The 23070-nt window shown below is 38.4% G+C and overlaps 1 protein-coding gene across 1 annotated transcript in view; it reads right to left on the minus strand.

Annotated features, from left to right (window-relative positions):
* The window catches only part of LOC129360183 (protein bicaudal C homolog 1-like), a 58011-nt gene that overhangs the window by 14240 nt on the left and 20701 nt on the right, over nucleotides 1–23070 (minus strand). Inside the window, 6 exon segments of the mRNA XM_055030313.1 lie at nucleotides 255–454; nucleotides 4176–4229; nucleotides 5219–5377; nucleotides 5933–6012; nucleotides 12845–12914; nucleotides 20697–20743. Of these exon segments, the coding sequence (XP_054886288.1) occupies nucleotides 255–454; nucleotides 4176–4229; nucleotides 5219–5377; nucleotides 5933–6012; nucleotides 12845–12914; nucleotides 20697–20743 (610 nt within the window).

Below are 23070 nucleotides of genomic sequence, written 5' to 3' on the forward strand. Positions count from 1 at the left end.
TCAGAGCCACAATGAAAGCACGATCATATGATACAATGAAAACCTGAGTATATTGGGAAAACCTATGAGCTGATTCATTGTTTCTACATGGCCATGTAACTAGTAATTCAGTTTGTTCCAATTTTTAATCATTTGTATAATCAAATGAAGTTAAGATTCTTCAAAATAAAACATTCCTTAAAAAACAGAACTAAAAAATAGTAACTAAAACCCCCCCAAAAAAACTCCCAAAAAACATTTGCACTCAACAGCACCTCAAGACTTCGCTCACCTTTACTGCGTTAACATTATTCTGTGAACCACGAATGACTCCGGTGGCCCTGTAGAGACGCGTTGGGGGCTTGAAGGAAACTGTGAGGTTGTACGTTTGTGAGATGTGCTGCACAGTGGGGGAGCTGGGGTCTGACTGCATGATGGCTGGAAGCTCGAAGGACAGCACGAGCGGAAGCAGCTCCTGTAAGGCGAAGGGATGACAGGAATGATAAAAAGCAAACCAGCAGATAAAAACTATCATTGTTTTAATCTAATGGTTACCTAAGAACTTGTAGCTGGTAGATTATGAAAGTTACCAAAGCCAAATTTTGCTAATACAGACTAACATAGATGTAGTAAAGCAGCTTGCACCACAACACATCAAACAGCCTTATAAAGACCAATGGGAGATGACGTGACACAGCAGGGATAGGGTGATTTCTGTTCATGTCAGAGACTTAAGACAGCTGACGCTCAGACAAAACAGCCAATTCCTTTAGCCAAAGGTGGCATAACTTCACATACAACTGTCAGGTCAATCCAGACAAAACACTGCAATGAGTGAAACTGCAGAGCTCCTGTGTCCATTAAATATTATGGCTCCAGAGCTGCTCAAAATTAGATTTACAATTCGAACAAACATCAGCAGTCGTTAGCCTGGTCATTCTCACACATGTATGAATAAAAAACCGTGCATGGAACCATGAGAGGTCAGTTCTTGTTCAATGTATCAAACACATCCCTCAAGTAGAATAGATGCTGACAGGAAGGCTACACTCATGCATACACATGCATATGCATGCATGCTGGAGAAATTACACTGGCTTACATCCATGTGGATTCAAACTGAAGGGGATATAGAAATACACACTAGCTGATGAATACGAACACACAGTTATCCAAACACTGACTTTTTGGGCAAAGCGCCACTATGGTTTTGGCTGTCAGTGAAGGGCAAGCAACATGAATTGCTCTGACCAAAGAAATGTATCCCTGATCACTCCCATATGCGCCTGGCCTTACATTTATATCACGTTTCAGTGCTCCCTCTCTGAGGGCTCGAGAAATTTAGGTCAGGATGGAAGGCTAAGCAAGAAAAGACAAGCAGTGAGCAGCAGGAGTCAAGCGCTGAATGAAGAATAGACCAACTTTTACTGTGGAGCTGACTTTAGCTTTTTTTTTTTTTTTTTTTCTCCTCCAAAAGCCTACAGAGCAAACAGTTGCACATGTGTTCAATCAAGGAGTACTTCTTTAAAGGCCTTACTTCTACTGACACCGCGGGGGAAAGACGAAGAAAAATGAAAACGTCTTTGAGGTGAAGCAACTGGGCGAAGCTTTCACCACCTGCATGTCCACTCCACCTTCGAATGAACAAGTGGCTTGTTACAAAAGCTGCTTTAGGAAACTGGCTTTATGTCTAAGAATTTAACAGACATCACGTGTATTGTTAAGACAGAATAAGGATCCATTGACGATATTTGGGTCAAATAGGGAGTGGAGAAAATAAGGTCAAGTACATTCTAGCACCACATTATTATGATTGCTGAGGACATAATTATTCACTGTATGGCAGTAAATAATTATTGTACACATTTAAACAATGTGTAAAGTTTCTGAGAAGTTCTGTTAAAAATTAATATATTTTGAGTCTACTCGTGGAAGTGTTTTATGTTTGTTGCTTTAAAGCTAGACTTGTTTTAGCAGAGATTGACAAGCAGAAGAAACACAGGGGAATGAGCAACACAATCAATCACTGTATTGTACACAAATAATATGAAAGTCTCTGTCCATGTGTACCGCTTATGTTTTCATTGGTATTTCTATGGATTTAACGAATAAAACAAAATAAGTCAAACAAAATTCTGTTTCTAACTACATTAATTTCTTCCTTAACCTTAACCCTTTCCATCCATTACTAACACAGTACAAATTTAGTTTGAAGAATATTTAATTTTTTTGTGTTCAAATAAGTTAAAACACAGAGTACCTGTATGTTTTATTTTATGCCTTTAACATTTTTGCATAATTCACAAGCTTTTTTATTGGACGTCCCAAAATACTTTTGGTAGGAGTAATTTTAAGCTTGTAGGACTCCAGACCTAGACGAGATATAAAGGACTCAGCCAGGACTATATGTAGAATAACACATTTACATCTTTAGTTAATCTAAAAACTAAGTAGCAAGCCTCTCCACTGGAACGAACAGAAGAGTTTACATTACCAGATTTTTTTTGTTTTTTGTTCTGGATATATAATATCTGGTAAGATTCTGGGGTGGGATAAAATGCAGCATGCTCAGCATTAAGTGGTGGAATTGCACATTTTGCACATTTTATGTGTGCAATTCCCCTCACTGTACATTTATAAAAGAAAGAATAGAACATTTAAAGCCCAACTTTGAGTGTAAAAGAATAAGTATATTAAATAAGCGAAATAGGAAGTAGATTTAATCAGTTTGGAAGTGTGTCAAAACTGTTTCAGAATGGGTAAAAGCTGAGACAAAAAAAAAATCTAACTGGTTGGATTTCCATGAAATTTTACGCCTTTGAATGCAGCAAGTAAAAAGAGTGCAGAAGCGTTCAGGGTGACCTGCTGTGACTTACTCTGCAGCGCACCGTTCACTCACTCTGTTGTTTTCACAGGCAAACTCAGCACTGTTGGTTCTGGTCAAATCGCAGTGGAGGACCATGTTTGCCGTAGACAGAAATGTAGTGATGAAACGCAGCGCGAGTTAGGAGAGGTAATAGAGCCCCCTGAAAACCAGCAGCGGTGGCCCTCTGGCCACAACTCAAGATGAGGAAAAGGCGAGGGAACGGACGGGTGATGGACTTAACAAAAAGAAGAAGGCTCTAACTTTTATTTTACAACTGATCAGAGGAAGGAGTTAGAGAATGAGGTAGGCTGAGTTGAGACTGTAGCTCTTCTCTTCTTTAGTATTTGGTAAAAAAAAAAGAAAAAGAAGAAAGAAATTAAGGCTATTTTTCCTTATTCTTAGCTGATAGACTTTTGAAGCAAATAAAACTATTGTTTAAATTATTTTGTATTTTTATGAAATAAAAAAGTTCTTTATAACATGCTTAGTGCTACGTATTTACAGACAAGGTAAATATGTACTTCAGTAATTTGAGATATTTGTCATACGCTTAATTTCAACAAAAGTAAAAGAAATATATATTTTAAGATAAATGAGTATTTTCATAAGTAACCCAATGGACAACTGAGATGCATCTCTACATTACTAAATTACTCTTAAAAAAAGCTTTTATAAAAATAAAACTCAATAGATAGATAGATAGATAGATAGACAGACAGACAGACAGACAGACAGACAGACAGACAGACAGACAGACAGATAGATAGATAGATAGATAGATAGATAGATAGATAGATCGATAGATCGATCGATAGATAGATTGATTTACAAAAGTTATTTATATAGATATAGATCCAAAAACTATCCAAACTATCCAGCATTTCTTGTTTTGAATCTTACAGACAGTTTCTGGGTCGACTCAATCGGATCAATATTTCTCTATGGCTGGAACACTTCTATTGATCAGAAACAAAAATTCATCAGTTCCAGTGCTGTCAGGTCTGGTTTATATTTCTAACTTGTTCATGTCTATCCTAATTGAGGCTGTGAAAGAAGGATTTTAGTAATGTCAGTATGTAACAAAATGATAAATGTAACATTAAATAACTAACATGATCTCATCCAAATGCATTTTAGTAAAAGCTAAGAAGAATAAGTGGCACATTTTGGGAAAATAACATGGCAATATCTTGCTCTTTTTCTCCCAACAGAAACAGTAAAACTTTGCTTCGTGAGGATAAAGAGCATAACCTTTCATGGGTGTGAGGCATTTAAAATTCAGGGTGGAGTATCCCCATTAGGCAAAACTGGCGGAGCTCCAGCAGCTTACCCTTATTTTTACACGTGCTGCCTCCACGCCTGCTGGCTGCCCTGCGATAGACACCTGTTAACAATAAAAACATGAAAATGGGTTAGCCAGTTTTGGCAGCAATCAAAACTTGATAATGCCAGAAATGCAGTGCATCAATCTGTACTGAGCTAATTCTTTCCTGTTGCATAATTGGCTACAACTCAGGTAATTGAGTTTTCAACAACAAGTCAAGGAGAGGAAACAGGTAAATATACATGTTGAACACTGTGATTCACAACTCAACCACAAAAATAGGTTGGAATTCATTCTAGCATGACTGATAATCAAACCCTGATGATCAGTTTTGAAATGTAGCAAAAAAGAACAATTGTCTTCTTAATTTAGTTGTTAAGTGCAACAACAGCCCAAGTCCCACGAGATTCTGTCAGAGCTACAAAACAAACAAACAAAAACACATCATTGATTTATCAACCAGTCTACATCTCCTTATCAACACCACCGTCGCTCTCAGTATTGGGAACATATCTGCAAGGTTCAGCTGAATCTGAAAGTGTTTGGCGTCAGAGACAATGAAAAGGAAAGTGCTTAAAGGGGCCGAGCCCTGAAGGGAGTTGTCTTGCCGCTAATCAGCCAATGCTTGCATCATCAGAGAACAACTGGAAGGGATTGAGCACTACATGAGGTCAGAGCACTGAAAGCTTTAACTGTGCCAAACATTCAAACTGTATTGGGCTGCAGAGATCAAACTTGAACTTTTTAAATCATGGATGGACTTTCCAGCGGGCTACACAACGATGCACTGGAGACTAGCTGGTAAAAGATGTGAATGTGACGCTTGACTTCGGCTTTGTTCCAGTAATCACAGGACACTGTACACACACTGAATAAATGATCCAGCCTGGTATCTTATGACAATTAGCATAGGAAACAAAAGCCTACACTCACAGATCGACTTAACGACCCTCTACGCCCGGAGAATCAATCTTTATAAGACGACGATTGGACTGTGCTATCGGATTACATTTTTGGCTCCTGGGATGAAAAATGAACAAGTCTCAAACCTGGTTGCTTTTCTCTGCCTGGTTGTTCCTGTTTGAGTCAGGAAAATGGATATGGCACCCCGTCTCCTCCATCACCCTCTTGATGTTATTCCCGCCTTTGCCGATGACATGTGAGTGCTCTGTGTGGGAAACGTCCATCTTCAGCGTCACCCTGTTGCTCTAATGTTCAGAAACACAGAGGTGCACAGTGTAGAGAAGTAACTTTGAGCTACATTTCAAAATTGTATGTATTTATATACAAAGCATTAATGCAGATTATCAGAAACACCCCTAATTCATCTCTAAAATAAACTTTACTCCAAAGAGATCTTATTTTAATTTCCGTTTTTGCTAAATTAAACTAATTCAGAAAAATGAGCAACATGAGGAGGATTAAGAAATCAATCAAATATAAAATATTTGAGTCAAATATAATGGACTAAAACAACCATTTAGTGACAAAAACATGTAATGGGGTGCAAACAAAACTAAAACTGCACAACTAAATTTCTTCCTCTAGGAGGCACTAAAGTGCAGTGTTCCAGATAAGCAAAAGTCTGTGTTGCTATGGCAAAGAAGCTACATACAAACACTTAAATCCATGACAACATAGATATAGGAGCATTGTGCATGACTGGAGACGAGTCAGAGTGCAATCTGTTATTTGCACTGCATTGAAATACATTTGGAGCCAAAAAACAGAAAGAGGGAGTGGGAATAAGAGTTTAACTTTACCTTTGTGTCAAGGACAGACATGATTCTGTATTTAGCTTCCCTCACGTTATCTCGTTTCCCGCACACCTTGATGTGTGGATCTGAAACAAAGAGACAAAGCGTTGCTATTTAGAGGGAAGGTGTCGGCGCCGATAAGGACTAACGGCAGAAGGGGAAAGAAAGAGATGGCTGCATTTATCAGCAAATTAGTGAGCTTAGGAGAAAAGCTCTGCAAGAATAATTGCTGTTTTGATATGTGCAATCTCGATGAAGTCTGCAAGCAGTCAGACGGCTCCCTGTGGAAATGGATTTATGCCATTTGTCGCTCTTTAGAGTATGATCAAAAAAACAAAAAAAAAACTGCCTGTCATGTAAAGCGTGTCAAAAACAGAGTGACATCTTGATTTTCTGCGCATTCTTGTCTCAAAACCTGGGAAGATAACTTAAGAATTATTTTTCCATCTTTTTTTTTTTTTTGCATTTTATTTTATGTACCAATTTACAACAGCTGTCATAAGAACCCAATTATGGCTTGAATTCTATATTTTATTCCACAACCAAACACTTAGAAGGGAATAGGGGGAGGAAAAAAAAATTACAACCAGAATAGATGTAGCTGAAAGAACATGGAATATTTTCTAAATTTGCAAGCATGCATTCATAATCATGTTTTATTAGTTGCTTTGTGCAAAGTGAATCAATGCAGGTTTACTTTTGCCACTTGAGTGTTCCAAGATAAAAGTTCAAAAAGAGAGGCTACTGGGTTACTTGTTTAATTTGAAACAATATTACACAACATATCTAATTTCAGAATAATTGCAACACATCCACAGTAGGCTCCCTTACAGCAGGCAAAGTGAACCTGAGGAGTCATGCATTGTTTATTAACGTACTGTTCTGCTTTATTGCTAAAAGTAAGGCTAGCTCTTGATGGAATCTGAAAGATAATGAGCAGCAAATACTTGTCAACCAGATAACAACATGGGGGCCAGAATTAAAGCAACCTGGTCTTCTTTAGCATCTTAGCATGGGCTAATCATCTTGTGCTTCACTGAATTAAAGTTGTAATCCATGCAAAAGGAGCAACCAAATACTGAGTACTGAGTTCAGTATATGAACACGCTTATTATACTGAGTTCTGTGTTCTTCTATTTGCTGTAGTCAATAATCATAAAAATGAACAGACAAAAATGTCTCCATGTGGATTTAATCTATATGAAATCTGACTTGTTTTTATTTAATTATTTAATACATTACCTGATGATATTCGAACTAATTGCTCTTGTAGATGTTTTGAACATAAGAGTGTGAAAACAGAGCTTATTCAGAAGAAACAAACAGTGTGCCCTTTGCTAAAAAAAAAAAAAAAGTCCCTAAAAGAGAGAATGTAACGATTCCCAGGTAAGGCTCAAAACTGGCCAATTTCTACATATTGGCCATTTGCAAATGCAAAAGCACACAAACACAGACCCACAGAAAGAGGACAAATTACTCTGCACCCTTACAGCCCATTAGCCAATGCTTAAACTGTGCTGAGTAGCAGGAAGCCCACCAAAGCCCCTCATCCAGGAATACCCCTCCCCACGTAGACAAAAACACCCCAGGACTCGGATTTACAGTACGAGCTGCACACCAAACTCAATAAATCACATTTATTTTTTTTAGCTTCACAGCTGCATGTTGTCAGTCTCAAAGAGGGCAGGACTGGTAAAATCTCCTGGATGGGTCAGAAAACTGCAAAAAACACACACATTTATCAAGAATATGAATAAAACAAATAATCATAAAACAGCCTAAGAAGAACAAAGAAGCACAAAGGGGAAAAAAAGAAAGAACACAAAGAGCCATTGGAGGCTTTTCACAGCCTCACTGCTGATTCCAGGCAGTTTTCCCATCATTTGGCTGTTGCTGTAAACAACCAAAAGCTCTCAATTTCCTCCCGCAAAACTTACTTTAACCATTAGGGGGAGTCTGGCTCCTCTAAGTGTCCGCCAACTAACCTGCAGAGCACATCTGGCAAACATTAGCCAGCCTAAACGAGTGTTGCAGTCGTGATGTACAACACCCCCGCATTTCTGGAGTGTGTTAGGTAATTTTTTTTTCTTTTTTCTCCCCCTCCTCTCTTCTACGGTGATTGATTGTGGAATAAAAAATGAACACCTTAAGTCATAATTTGGTTCACACGACAGCTATGAAAACAAACAACAACAAGGGCCGGACTCGCAGCCGAGGACAGTTAGCCTTTTCAAGCAGCTCTGTCAAGCAGCTTTGCTTGACAGAGGAGAAACCTTTTGACCCAGAATTCTCCACTGGCAAAGCCGAAGGATTTTTTCCAGCTACATTAGAAAATACCACACAAATGAAGAGAATTAAGAGAGTTTGGCTTGGCTATTTCCATTCAAAAACATCTGCGGAAACAGAGAAAGTTCCAGTTGGCGTTGCGGAAGGGCTATTAAAATGATTTTCATATAAAAACAAAGAATAGAACCTGAAAAATTGGAATCTAAATATGATCAGATTGAGTTAACAATTTGGTCAAAATGTTTTTTTTTTATGGTGAAGACAGGCATGAGTGCACACTGTATTAAATCATTGGCAGTGTGCTTCCTCTGATAGCTAGCTCCTCAGGCTACCGACTGGACTTATCACACTTCTGCAGGTTGCAGAGATTACTTCCTGCAGGTGATAAATGAAGTAGAGAGGCTGCTCTTTTTTTTGGGATAAAGTGCTAGACTGAATGCGGAAAGGTTACAAACATACAATTCCCATCAATTAAGGTGGGATCCTGTACATTAATACCAGATTGCAGAGGAAACACTGCCTCAGAATTGCAAGGAAATAAGCAGGGCTATGAAAAGCATGACTTTAGATTAAAATAGTTGAAAACACATTTCAGAACCAGAGAAATGGCTGAGTCGTCTGCTCCTTTACGGGCTGAGCAATTGAGGTTTGTGTTTTATTTGTTATGACATGATGAGAAACAAATGCGGTAAAGATCTTCGCCTTAAGCAATTTTAAATGTGGCGTCCATAACATTTAAAATACCAGCCAATAGTAATGTACTAATTATGGTTGTTATGTGCACATTTATTATGTATTTATGACGTTTCTCAAAATAAAATGTACTAAAAGGAATTAATAGCAGAAGTAGTAAAAGTTTTACATGACAGTTTTAATAACACTGATCAATTAATCTGAATATTAGTGAAAAGTTGATCAGTTCAACAACTCAATATATAGAAACTATAGATTAATTACACCCAGATTAATGTAATAACATGAACCTTTATTAATGTTTATTATGATTATTTGATGCTTACATGTGATAAAAATACAACATTTAATGTGAGAGCGATAAAAAGCATCTCAACACAAAAATGTGGGGCTTAACGTAAAGTTTAATGTTTAGTGTCTTAAAGGTATTAAACATTTAATCTGACAAGCGAATCCACTTTGCAACCCATGTGCTAATTTATTACGATGTCTAATTATCCATTTCAGACAACAGGGTTTTGTCTTCAGACAAAGCCAAAAAATAAAATAAAGATACCCCTATAAGAAAAGACATAACTTGTATGAAACATTGTAAAATAAAATTAAAACACATATTTAAATGAAACCATGGGAATTACTGTAACACACAAAGAATGACAGCACTCCCAAAGAAATAGACACTGAACCAGATGAAAGATTTGCGCAGAACAGGAAGTGTGTCGGCATTACATTCTTACTTTTTTCTTTATAAGTACCAATTAGCAGGGTTTATAGATTTGACAGCTGTCTTTCAGTAAAGTATGTTTTGGACAAATTGCTGCAAAATAATAATTACTTATATAGCTGTAAAAAGTGTCATTTTGAGTATTCCAAAGGCCTGTATTGTATTGGTTTGCAGAAAACTGTCTTTGTCTGCTATGTCATTAGTAATGCCAACAAATAACCTTTGTATGTAGATCTTAAATTCACGGTTCTTTAAACTTCTTCTTTATGGAATGTTACATTTTTCATGTTATGTTTTTATCTTGTGAGGCACTTTGAACTGCCTTGTCGTTGAAATGTGCTGCACAAATTACTTTCTGTCTCTCCTAAGATGTCATACTTTGTTCTCCAGAAGCCATTACGACTCTAATTATGCAAATGATTAAAGTCACTTTCAGGACTCTAATCCTGTAGCTTTCAGCACATCCAAAACATTATTTTGAAGTCTTTTATTACTGTCTTAGCTAACAGATTACAAGGAGACCCTTGTGTTAGATTTCCAAGAATACCAAGAAGATAAAAAGTTAAGGCCAATATTTACTTCATAGGACAGAGAAAATAGTTCTCTTTAACAGGTTTTTAGTTTAGTTTTGTTTTTCTGACGTATGATCTTTGCTAGCAAGAACTTTGTTCTTGTCTTTGCAGCCAGTCTTGAGTAAAAGTATTAATGTCTCTCTTCTGATTGAGTGTGCCTTTCAACAGAGAAACTTGTTTAGACCATTCTGACATCTAAATAATGCATTTTGCTAAAAGTCAACTTTCAACAACACAGCCAGAAAAATGGACAAATAAAAATCCTGGGACATAATAGAAAGTATTGTCACTTCGCCCACATGTAACTTCTCCCAGTCAATGTAGGAAGCAGGTTTTTGTGAATGAAGGGAGCCTTACCGTGAATGAAGGGTCACGTACGTACGAACTGCCAGGACTTAAAGTTGATTATGTATCAGAGAAGAAAAAATTTTAAACAATCCCCCTATAATCCCTTCAACATTTGTGTGAGCCGACTAACTGAGGAAGTTACATGACGTCAGTGGATCGCACATCTGGTTCGAAGACTAGCGCTGGCAATTCTCCTGGGGGAAACAAAGCGGCCACAGCTACACCTATTCCTCCAACCCCCTTTTCTTCCTCCGCAGTCCCTCCCTCCCGGAAGAGCTTTAAATAACCATGCAAATCTTTTATTGGTAACAGAATGCTGGAGCAACTTTACCAATAAACACAAGAGCTACGACTCCCACACCTCCGCCTCCGCAGGAAAAAGAAAAGGAAAAAAAAAAAGAAAAGAAAAAGTCCTGTGTGTAGATTAAGTTATTGGCTTGCGAGGAATGGAAAACATGTAAGCTTTCATCTGTGCAAATGGCTCAATTAGCTCTTTACCAAAGAATGCAAGTGCAACGTAGAAATACCTTTCTCTCATCCATCTGATTCTAATAACTTTGTCTGAGAGAACACTGACTGTTAAAATAAACTCTTAAATAAATGTTAAAAAATTGAAACAAAACATGACTAGATGTAACATTTTTGAAATTCAATGTCCCTAGTGAATTTTAATTGAAAGCCTGTTTTTGGACACTGATTACGGCAAAATGTCCTTTCCATTAGACTAGCTCCTGACTGTTATATGCTGTATTTGTTTTCAATCGATGACATAATCAGCATGAAAATGGGAGCATTAAAAAACAACAACCACATGAAATAATATTCCTCTTTCATCATTAGTTATCTAGTTACAAATCTATATGAAACCAGGTTGTAAAACGTTAGGATTTCTTAGCAGCTAAGACTTTCTGTCAAATGGCTCTCATGTTTTAAAATCCTGTTAGTAAAATGGCAGAGAAAAGGTTGTGGTAAACCAAATTTTCTCATTTCAGCTTTAGTAATCAATGTAGGAGCAGAAATTGTTTTTGCTTTAATTAAAAGCGATTGAATAATGCCATAGATTTTGTTTGTGTAAGAACATTGAAACTGTGGAAATTATTACCACAGGTTGTCATTAAATGATAATCACCAAGCAGCCAATGTGTTTCCTAACTCCTAACCACTCACCATTAGTGTAAATAACTGTGAATGTGGCAAATATGTAAGGTAACAAGATGCTCAACTTCAGACACTAATCTGCACGTAAACATATTCATACTGGCCACATTTTACGAGCACATTTTATGAGCTCAGCAGGTTAAACACAAACATCCACAAACAGAAAAGGCATGGCAGAATCAACATTCAAGTAAAGACTAACATGGCTTTGGTCTTTGACATGACTTCAGAACGATAGGTCATAATCAGGGGATCAACAATAAAAAATTGTGGTTTTTTTTTCTTTCTTTCACTCGGTCGGTGAACCGGTCATATCAAAAGTTTTACCTTCCACGAGCGTCGGATGTCACTCGTGGAAGGAAGCATTTCACTGCACAATAAAAAATAAAATCAGAGGGCACACAAGTAGGATAATAACTATGTAAGCTTTAACGAAACATGTATTTTTGCAGCTTTCTTGTACAATGCAACTGCTGCTTGAACTCGTCGTCCAGCGGCACACTAAGTGGAGCAATTTGTTTTGAATTTGTAGCGACAGAAACAGAAAAAGCTCTTTAAACTGTCAGATTATCAATTCAGCCACGGCTGAGACGAAAACAAAGATTTAGACGGTCTTTAATCACAGTTCCACAGCAATAACAAGAACGGGAGAGAACAAGTGTGTGATGGACCTAGAAGAAAGCAGAAGGGTACATTTCTGATGATAAGTTTAAACTCATGAAAGGTATGAGTTATCTCCAAATGAATTGGAAAAAAAATACCATATTGGTGCAATTTTTTCTGGAAAACTTGTAGATATGAAGAATTATGTTTCTTGCATCCAAGTAAACAGGTGCAGTTATGATACTAACTATAATGTAGTATGATCATGTAGTAGATGACTCAGTGACAAGAAGTGCTTAAGGATAAATCACTCTGTTCTACTTCAGGAACAAAACAAAACAAAAAAAAAAAACCAGATCATTGTCCTGATTTCCATTTATGAACAATACACTCCAGTTTCAAGGCGGACATTTTCAGCCATGATGAGAACTGTTTGAATCCCTACTACTATTGCAACTGCTAACAAAGTCACTATCTCGTCAAAAGGGAATAATAATCATCACATCATTTATTTATTTAATTTCTTTTTTGTACCTTTTTTGGACTTGGCTCCAATCTTCAGTTTGGAAGGCCAGGCTATCTGTGTTTGGGTTTCATCCATGATCTGGAAAAGAGTGAAAATGGAAAGATATTAGTTCATCATACGGACAATGACAGTAGCAGACGCTGTGCGTTGGAAAGATGCAGGGAAACTGTGTCTAACTGTTAAAGGAGTAAAGTGATGATGAACACAGAACTAGTAAAATACCCAAACAGTCAGAGGAGCTACAGCATCTATTAGTGGGTTTCACTTTGAACCTATTTGCTGAATCAGACGTACATTTCTGCTCACGGTTCAAATTCATCCCACCAGAAAGTGAAAAGGAAATCAAAACAAGAGAGGACTTTCAGGTTTGGAACTAAAAAAAAAGGAAGAAAGAAAAAAGGAAAGACATCTTTATGAGAAGAACCCTTTGACAAATCTAACCAAGAGCATATGCTAGAGTGGTTTAAAAAAAAACAAACAGCAGGAAGAAGGAATAAAAATGAGTAAGAAGGTGTTCGGGAGGCACTTGGGTTTCTTAATAAACTCCTGCTTGTCTTTTTGAGCAATAAGAAGTTCACCTCGACTGGATTAACAGCTGCAATCCATAAACAGCGCTCTTAGGAAGAAGCTCGTCCTAAGAAGGGGTTAATCTAAGTGGAGAGGGGAAAAAAAACAACAGAATAACACCAGCAGAAAAAAAAAGGAAAGGAATGATCGCTGTGTCCTGATGGATTTGTCCTCCTCAAGACGTTCCATCCCTGTTTTCACAAACGTCCTGCAGTCTTTTGTTTATTTTCATACTTTCCAGGGGTTTGTTCTTTCACGGTGGAGAAGATATGAATTTGTCAAAGTTCTCGAAGTCACGGCCACGTGACGAAGCACTGGAGGACCGTCTCAAGCCATTACAACACCGCCAGCCGCCACTTAATATATCTCAGTGGACAACTGCATTGAGCCATAAGATAAACAGTGCAAGTCAGATGGACGTGAGTGTGTATTGAGCCCCATTAGCGCTCCCTGCAGATGTTCAAGCTGATTAACATGGACAGAAAATCCAAAATGAGACAACTTTTCTCTTGTTTATTAATTTCAGTGCCAAGATAACGTCTTGTAGCTTGCAGCTGGTGCCAAATACACAAAAAGGTATGTGTTTAAATTCTCCACATGGTCCTTTGGAAGCAGCACGGTCTGTTTGGGATCCTTTGAAATAAAGTTTGACAGCTTGTCCAGTGCCACCCGCGCCCACCTGAGAAACGGAGAGTGAGCTCTGAAAAAGTGCAACACATGCCTTTCTTCATTCTGCAGCTTTACGCTCTGAGTCTGTGATGGTTGACTGGAAGCCCTTTCAAGCCTCACTGGTTTCCTACATCCCAGCCCTATAATCACATATAAAAATGGACAGGCTAGATCATCAGCTCGACAAAAACCCTTAGGTAATATTTGATCTTTCAAACAAACTCAGTAAAAATTGCCGTTTTTAGAGGTTGCAAAACCAAAGCAAGTGCGCATCGGTTCTGATTTGAAACACAACATTCATCTGAAACACATTGAAGCAAATTAATGCAAGTCAATAAATTTCTTGCGCAACACATCAGCACAACAAATGCCTTTAATAATGTGAGACATTCTTGTTTTGTTTTTCCAGATCCTGACTTTGACTGAGCCCTTCAGCACATGAAAATGCTCAACTTGAGCAGCTCTCAAGCCTTCAGATAACATTTCTATTTCTCGTGCGTTTACGTCACATTCATTTTTTTTCTACAAATGTGAACTCCATGTTTATCAGGCCTAACCATACAGTGCAATACCATATCACTGGTCAATCTATCCACCAAATTGCTATAATTTCCTTTTGTGTTGTATTTATATTCTTTGTTTTGTATTTATATTCTTATTATATTTACTGTGTACCTTGTATTTAATTTGTATTTTTTTGTATTCTTTTGCGTATGCTTACTGTGTGCCACATTTTTGCCTGTGAGCTGCTGGTAACTATAATTTCCTGAGGGAGTCTTCCCAAGGGATCAATAAAGTCAAGTCTAAGTCTAAGTCTAAGTCTAAAGACTGTGTACTATTACACTTATTTTTAAAGGCAATTGGTTGAATTGGATTTCATTTAGGGGCATCAGCCTAAACAAAGATGAAAACAAATGCTTTGCACTCTTTTCAGATTTACTTTGTAAAAACGTTTGAAAAGCATGAACCACTTTCTGCTGGTCCGTCACACAGAATCTGAACAAAACGCAGTGAAGTTTGTGGTCTCAATTTGAGAAAATGTTGAATATATCAACGGCTAGGGATATTCTGGCTGAGCAATCGATACTTTCACAGATGAGAATTTATTTGTTCAGATGAAGCTGAACAGATGAAGCTTGTTATGATGTGGACAATAAAAACTTTTAGTGCCCACTTTCACTGCCATTGCCTCATAGAGAACCACATCAGTGTTTTGGAAACAGTCAAAGGCCTGCTGTAGGGGAGCTTTCAAATGAGATGCCGAAACAACATTCGCAGTAAGAACTACACTGCTTCTCCTTGTTTCGGTCTTGCTCTCGTTCTTGCCTCGCTCAAATCTCCAAACGAAAGCAGAGGTGGTTAAAATGGATCCCTAATCAGTTGACTAATCAGGTAAAATACCGATCGATCAGTCGACTTCCAAATCACCACTAGCAAAAGACGTACAATGTTACCATCCCTTCTATCTGTGGAGTTTTCTTTTTGGTTTTATTTCTGCAATAAAATCAATGACTTCACATGCAGTAAAATACAGGCCCGAAACTTTAACCTGATGAGTTTTTTTTTTCCCTAACTGGGTACTTCATGTTATCCTGAGGCCGTAATTCTGATCTATTACAGGACACCCACCCAGCCGTCGTCTAGTACATGTGAGGAAGCCCAATAAATCATCTTCAGCCCAGAGCGGGACGCTAACTGCGCTGACTGAAGTCACATGTTCGCGCGGACAGCTGGATGTGGTACAAACAACAACAACAAAAAATGGCATTTTGTGTTTAATGATACAAAGGGAAACCAATCCACATCAGTTCATTCTTTTTATTTGTTTATTTTTTTCTATTTTCACTTTTTTTCCCTTGTGCTTCAAGTCCTGTGACACTGTCTGGGATTTATCACAGAGGCATTCATTTAGAACACTGCAATTTAACAAAAATAATACTGCAGCCAGTTCTCAGAGGTTGCTGTAATTATGGAGGCAAGGATGAACTAAATATAAAACCATGACAAATTCCGTTTTGAGTTTTAGATAAAATTGTAACTGAAAAGTGTAACATTAAAATTCATATTTGCTCTTTTTTTTTAACTAACGTAAACTGCATTAAAAATAAGATTTATCATAAAGATGACATCACGGCCCTTCGCTCGCATCTTCAAGCCCTTGAGTCGTCAACGTTTTCTGTAAAAAGGGCTTTGTTCGGAGAAACCCGCTTCCTGTCCAGCTTTGCTGTTTTTGGCAGCGCTCAGCAGATGGGACTGATTTCTGACAGACCACACACCATTTTAAAGGGCTGCATGGCGTTTGTTTTCACGAAGGGCCTTGAAATGGTTAAAGGTATTTGAACAAATTAAGAAACCTATACATTTACTATTCCAGACTTCTATTTTTCCTGCCACTCCACCCTTTTTCCTAACCTGAACAAATACAGACGTTGCTGCGATAGGTTTTCATGCCATCCGATTAACAAAACTGATTGGGTAGTTGAGGTTTTCAGCTGCGAAGAAGTCTAGAGCCATGTGTTGCATCACAAACGAAGGAAATCTCTAAAAAGACAGCACATGTAGTCCATCCATGTGACTGGGTTGTCACAGCAGCAAATCGGCATGGCAGCGTTGTTTTCTGCAACGGTGCAGCTGTTAGTTCAGCTGGAATGTGTGATCGTGGAGCGAGACGGGGAGAGGGCTTTAGTCGGGCGAAAAGCAGAGTTAAGAGGCTAAAGACAGCAGAGCTCGAGGCGGACAGAGCTGACTCAACCATCCCCTCGAGACTCAACAGCCGTGTTGAGAATCCAAGTGCTAACTCGCAGCTATCGCCTTGTTACCCCTCTTGGCTAGTAATGTTTACATAATTATGAAAAGGCAACACAAATTACAAGGAGGGAAGATTTGCAAACACCCCAGCTGAACATTTGATCAAATATATACATCCTCAACCAGAGGGAACCTAATTATTTAAGCCGCCAAAGTAATATTTCTTTGCTTTTCTTCTTAAAAAAATAAAACAAAAAACCCCCGCTGAAAAATAGTGTCAACACAATCTGTGGGACTCAAATCAAAAAGCACTGCTTGGCCACCAGGTGGGGCAGTTTATGTTTTTTCCAGCCATTCTATAGCACAATCAAGAAATTATGATACATTCGGCTGCTATAAAAATATTGTACATATCAAATGTGACTTGTAATTTAGCGCCATGAAATTGGGTCTCTGTGTCTTTAACAGCAGCGGTCAAAACCTGTTTGGTGCTCTGGGCGACCGACCTGGCCGCTGCCATCCCGCTCCTCTCCTCCAGTGAAGAATCGCCACTGATTGCGCTGTCCAGTTAGTCTGGACATTCGCAGCTTAGTGCTTTGCTGCTCGAAACATCTGACACCAAAAGACTGGTAGAGAACAGCTCATTCATGAAAAGATGGGACAGGGAAAACATATGTCTAAAACAACCTGGAGGTCATCTCTACACATACCTGTTTATTTAACATGGCTATCTTTAGTCACATATAGACAATGATACACAATCTAGCAACTAACTACTTAAATCTATATCAATTATATGTGTTATATTTAGTGTGGCGATATCTCCTTAATTTAGGATCTACTTGAGGGAAAAAGCAAAAAAATATATATATTTTTTGTTTATAGAATTGGAAAAAAATTCACACAGTAAAATATAAACTATATGTATATTAGTATATGTGACATGTAATTCTGTTGATCACTGTTGTGATAATGACATGACATGTCATAAATAAATACTTCAAATGTTAATAAGAACTAGTTAAAGTTGGTATCTCACTGACTGTGAATGTTACAATCTTACTTAAACATTTTCCTTTGCAGTATCAAACAAGCATCAATGCATATATTACTGACATACAGCCTGAATCCATGGTCCAAATAAACGGATATTTGTTACTGCAAGCAGCGATATTCTGACATTCGGGAACTCTGACTTCAGAAGGAGAGTTGAGTTTTTGACTGGAAACCGACTTCTAAGATTAAGTTTCCACTAAAACAGTCGTAACTCATTTTTTTACCTTTTCTCCTCAGTAATTAAGATGTTTAGTTTCTATTTGAAATTTAATGGAAACAGTTAGGAAAAATCAAGACAGCAGGGAAAAAGCCATTAAAAAGGGCGGATGAAGATTTTCGTACAGAAGGGAAGAGCATACCTGAGAAAAGTGGGTCTATATGTCTTCACTTCTCCAGTACACATGCAGTATGTGGGCCACAAGCACAGAAAATGTGTGTTTTGCATAAATATCCATGTAAGTGTGGATTGGGCTGCAAAGCTGTCTGACCTACTTATGTCAGCCTCTCATAATTTCCTGCAGGACGATCACTCAATCTGGTCTGTGGTAATTTTTGGTATTTTTTTTCGATGTCAGAGCAAAGAAATACAAACTGCTTTGGTGAAGAAAAAAAAACTAAACAAAATAAATGACGTTTGGCTTCAGATCTAAGCGTGCTGGCACTGTTAGGCCTGGCATTATTTAAAGAACCACACTCTCTGGGAAGGAGAGACGGAACGGGCGATCCCAGATGAACTGGCTACAAGTTCAAAGTTGCCTCTCAGCTCAAAATCTACTCGGAGACTTTCTGTGGTGAACAGTTATCATCTTCACCAGCTTCAGCTTAGCTTCTCAAGTCTCTCTTTTGCCTCACGGCTCACCCTGTGCACTGCTGTCCAAAAAGCTTTCTGGTCTTGGCCATGAATGCAAACTCCCAACAGATCACAATGGGAAACTTTTCCAGCACAACAGCCCCTTAAACTGCCTACCGACACATGTTTTCTATTAAACAATCATGAACCTAATTTGCAGAGAGAAACTCTCACTGCACCAGACTGATAGCAGTGAGACATCTGTGGTATAACGGAGCGCAAAGACAAAGCGACATGAAAGCAAGAGGGAGCGTTTGAGGGCCAAAACCAAACGGATATTCCCTCGTATGAGCTGTGAGAACTTCGACGGGGCCAATCCCAAAGTGGTCCAACTTGTGGTCTGCTGCCATCATTGTTACTTTTTCACTGACTCTGTGAACAGGGCGGACCAAACTAGACTTAGGGAAGTCCAGGAGACGGTGAGTAAGAGGCTCTGATCAACCGAGGTAGTGGGCTCATGGGCGGGCCGTTTTGTGCTGCGTCTGTACAGCAGATCTCAACCCCAAAGCACAAGCAAGAAGAGTGTGTGTCAAAACAATAAGTAAATAAATAAAGCTGAGCATATGCTCTCACGAGGAAGCTAGAGAACCAGTTTATTAGTTGCACTTAATATGTGCGGTATGGGACAGGCAGGAAGCAGTCCAACTAAGAGTTTCCATTTTCATCAACTTCAAGGTATTGCAGCTCATCCATTTTCTCTCAACAATACTGCTCCACACTCCACACTTGATGTTTATTTTTCTGACTTTTACTGGGCATATATGGGGAATCAGGAGTTATGGAAATGGAAATACTCCTGGAAAGGCATAACGCCGGGTCTCCTGCTTCACTGCTTCTTGCCAAGTCAAACATCGGCAAGCTAAATTCTGTTATCTGATTTAACGTGTAATTAGGACTATTTCTTTAAGCAAACTTTAAGTCACAGAATCACAGATATATTATATACACAAAGCTACAATACGGTGCATCCTCCAAATTTCAGCGAAGGAGAAAGGGAGGAGTGAAAAGGCGCCTGGCTTTAATTACTTAGGATAAGAAAACTGCGGCAGGAAAAATGAAATAGCCGCTTTTTGACATTAAACTCAGCTTCCCAAATTCCAAAACCAAAAGCGGAAAACAGAGAAAGGAGGAACGCTGTTCTCCGTTTCTTTCCTTACAACCAGTAGCTTTCTGAGGGTGTTTAATACAGTCTGAAGCTTGTTTTAGGCAAATAACAGTCTACAAGCGATGTTTCAAAGAGAAGAAAATAACTAGTAAAACTGAGTAATAAAACACAACACGATGTTGATGTTTGGATTTTTCCAAAAATGACAGAAGAGTTCATCTAATAGTTGCCATGTGTGATGGGGAGATTGTTCAACATTTACCTAAGACTTTCAATCAGGACAGCTACAGTAACAGAGCCTGTGGTAGAGATGAGACTTTGGTGTTAACATTTTTATTGTTAATCTGTTTCAAACGTACATGCATGAACATGATCAGCGCGATGGGAAAAATACTTTTATATAAAAACCACGCAGATTCACACTAGACTGACATATCAGAAAGAATATGAAGAACTTGGGGGTGGAAAAAAAACGCCTCAAGACTTTATAAAATCAAGGAGAACCCTCCTTGCGCTATTCTTCATGTAGTGCCTTCATTAACTTTTATTACAACAGTCCGTAAAAAGACTCACCGCTGGGCCCATTTTTAACACTGCACTAAACTCTAGATAATCTCGTACGTCACGGCACATTATGTAAGTGAGAATGGCCCTGAGTGTTGTGTCAGCTGTGTTTTGGCATCAGAGTCCTGGGGCCATTTAACGTCAGCGACGTTCTATTGTTTTTATTTGTTTGGATTTGTAATTAGAAGAGACCGGACGAAACACCTGACCTACGCTCCCTTGCGAGGCGAGGAGAGAAGTGGTGCTCGAGCTCAACGCAAAGACAAAGCAAACGTTACCAAGGTGGAGACTGCACACTCACCTTCTGAAAGAAATCCTCTCCGCCGTTCACTCTCCCCTCCGAGGCAGCTAGAGAGAGAAAGAAAGAGAAGAAGAGGAAGAGAGAAATCATTTTAATACAACTACACAAACACTCACTTTTAAAGGTGCGATGTAATCCTGTAGCAGCCAAATCACACAATGATTATGAAGTCCTCACAGTGCTACAGTATCTTCATTCAGAGCTTGTGTTTATGGTGGATTTCTGTTTTCTGTTTTTTTTATTTGGCACATTTACTGGGATTGCTGATTGGCAGCAGTGGAATAAAATGTTCCAAGTAATTTTCTATAATCCCAGAGATGGGACACAGCTTCCATGAAACAATTTGGTGGACACAAATCTTTCAGCGTTTCACACTCGCCAAAAATGAAGTCTTTCACACATTATGGTCAAAATTGTGTTTTGTTTTTTTTCTCTCACAAAACTGGTTGCCTAACTGTTTTGAGCACAGCTTCAAAGAAACCCAAAACCTGTTTGAAAGATCACCTGTAAACAAACTGAGCATTTACAGCAGGAGCTCAAACACGCCTGAAGTCGCTCCAACACATCTGCAAGTCCTTCAAACTGTTTCAGCTCTGTTGATCTTAAATACATCATCTGCTGCGCAGGGCAAATTCTTACAACGCTGTACAGCAAGCGTCTAAATGATGCTCCCAGGATGAGTTTTCAAGTCTTGGTAGCAGCCAGACAGTCAGATGGATTATAGACCTCAGTGAAAAAACCTGAATGATATTATTAGAAGAGAAAATAAATTCCTGCAAAAATGATGGCACTGCATTGAACTGAAAAGCCCCAGAGGAGGTCAAACCACTGAATGGAGCATATTACAGCACCTCTAAGATAATTAGATGATTCCTGGGTCAGGTGATTCAAATCTAAATTGGTAAAGCTACTTTGCAAAGCTGTTCTGAAAACAGTTTTACGGAAATGTGCACACAAAACACTGTTTACAGTTTCTAATACATTCAAACGACCGACCGCCAAAGATCAGTTTCTTGTTCATGCAGAGATTAAAGCCAGATTGTTGAGTGCCTCCAACCAGAGCCATTTGTACTGAAGCAGACTTCAAAATAAACATGACTCCAGATACAGTTTATGAAGACGGATAGTCTGGCTTTGCTCAGAAGATGAGTCCGTTCCTGTAAAACCATCAGCAGCCCACTGAGCTCATGAAAGACCAATTCTGGCTTCTCTGTGACATTTAAATTCAAATACAAGAATTATTTAAGAAAACGTTAGAATCCCAAAAAGCAATCATAATTCTGAGACATTTAATTTTAATTATTTAGTTATCAACGAGATTTTATCTCAGTTCATTTACAGCAAAATCCCATTTGTGTCACAGTTTATATTTGTAAAAACAGCCTGTTTGTCAGCATTTTGGTGCATCCAAAAACCAGTGATGGGAATAATGACATCAAAATAAACCATGTTACTAATGTCGCTATGTTTTTTGATAGTGAGTTGTCTAGCCAAATACTTCCTTCACCGGTACGATGCCATTTCTGCTGTGAAAAAGAAAAAGCGGCACATTACTATAATTCAGAGCTCAGATAATCTAAACCAGCATTTTTAACTGAAAGTGCAGATGTCAATTTTCTCTCATAGAGCTGAAAAGGTGCAAATAAATATTTGACATGTGATTAATGCCCCAGTAGTAATGTTCTTTATATCTCTAGTAAACGTCTCAAAAAGCCCCCCATCAACAAAACTGGTCACAAAGAATGACGATGTCGATGCGAGCTTGCACGCAGGAGAAGCCTAAAGTCAGGCAAGGTTAAAATAAAGTGAATAGAGTAACGTTGTCCAAGCAACCTAAGCTTAATTTTACACCGTGCAGCCATGTCAGTAGCATACAGTTTCCTACCTTTAGCTCATTCTGCTAAGTGTCCATTTTTTATGCAAATACGTAACTTCCTTATTCCATACAGGTGGAAATGGGATCCCGCTGAGACAGGACACACATAATGTTTTAAGCATGTCGTCAGCTTTTGTGACATTAAAAAGTAATGGGGAACAAATGTGGATGAAGCAACGCTGGATTCCTTTTTAGCTACTTCAAGAGCTTCAGATTTTTTTATTTTATTTATTTTTTTAAGTTAGAGTTGCTTCAAAGAGTGACTTATGCTCACAGTGACGCACTTGGAACACAACTAAATATGTGTTCAATCTGATATGAGATAAGTCCACAGTTTCCTTGGAAAAATTCAACTGCAATAATCGAACTGGAAAAAGTCTATAATTAAGACTGGCGATACAAAAACGTCTCAATGATATTTTAGTTTAGATACACATCAATTACAATGACTGGTTTGATGGTAGATATGAGGATAATTGCTCTGTTCTTTGGCAGCTT

The sequence above is a fragment of the Poeciliopsis prolifica genome, unplaced genomic scaffold (genome assembly GCF_027474105.1).
Source record: "Poeciliopsis prolifica strain line A6 unplaced genomic scaffold, Auburn_PproV2 SCAFFOLD005, whole genome shotgun sequence".
NCBI classification, from domain to species: domain Eukaryota; kingdom Metazoa; phylum Chordata; class Actinopteri; order Cyprinodontiformes; family Poeciliidae; genus Poeciliopsis; species Poeciliopsis prolifica.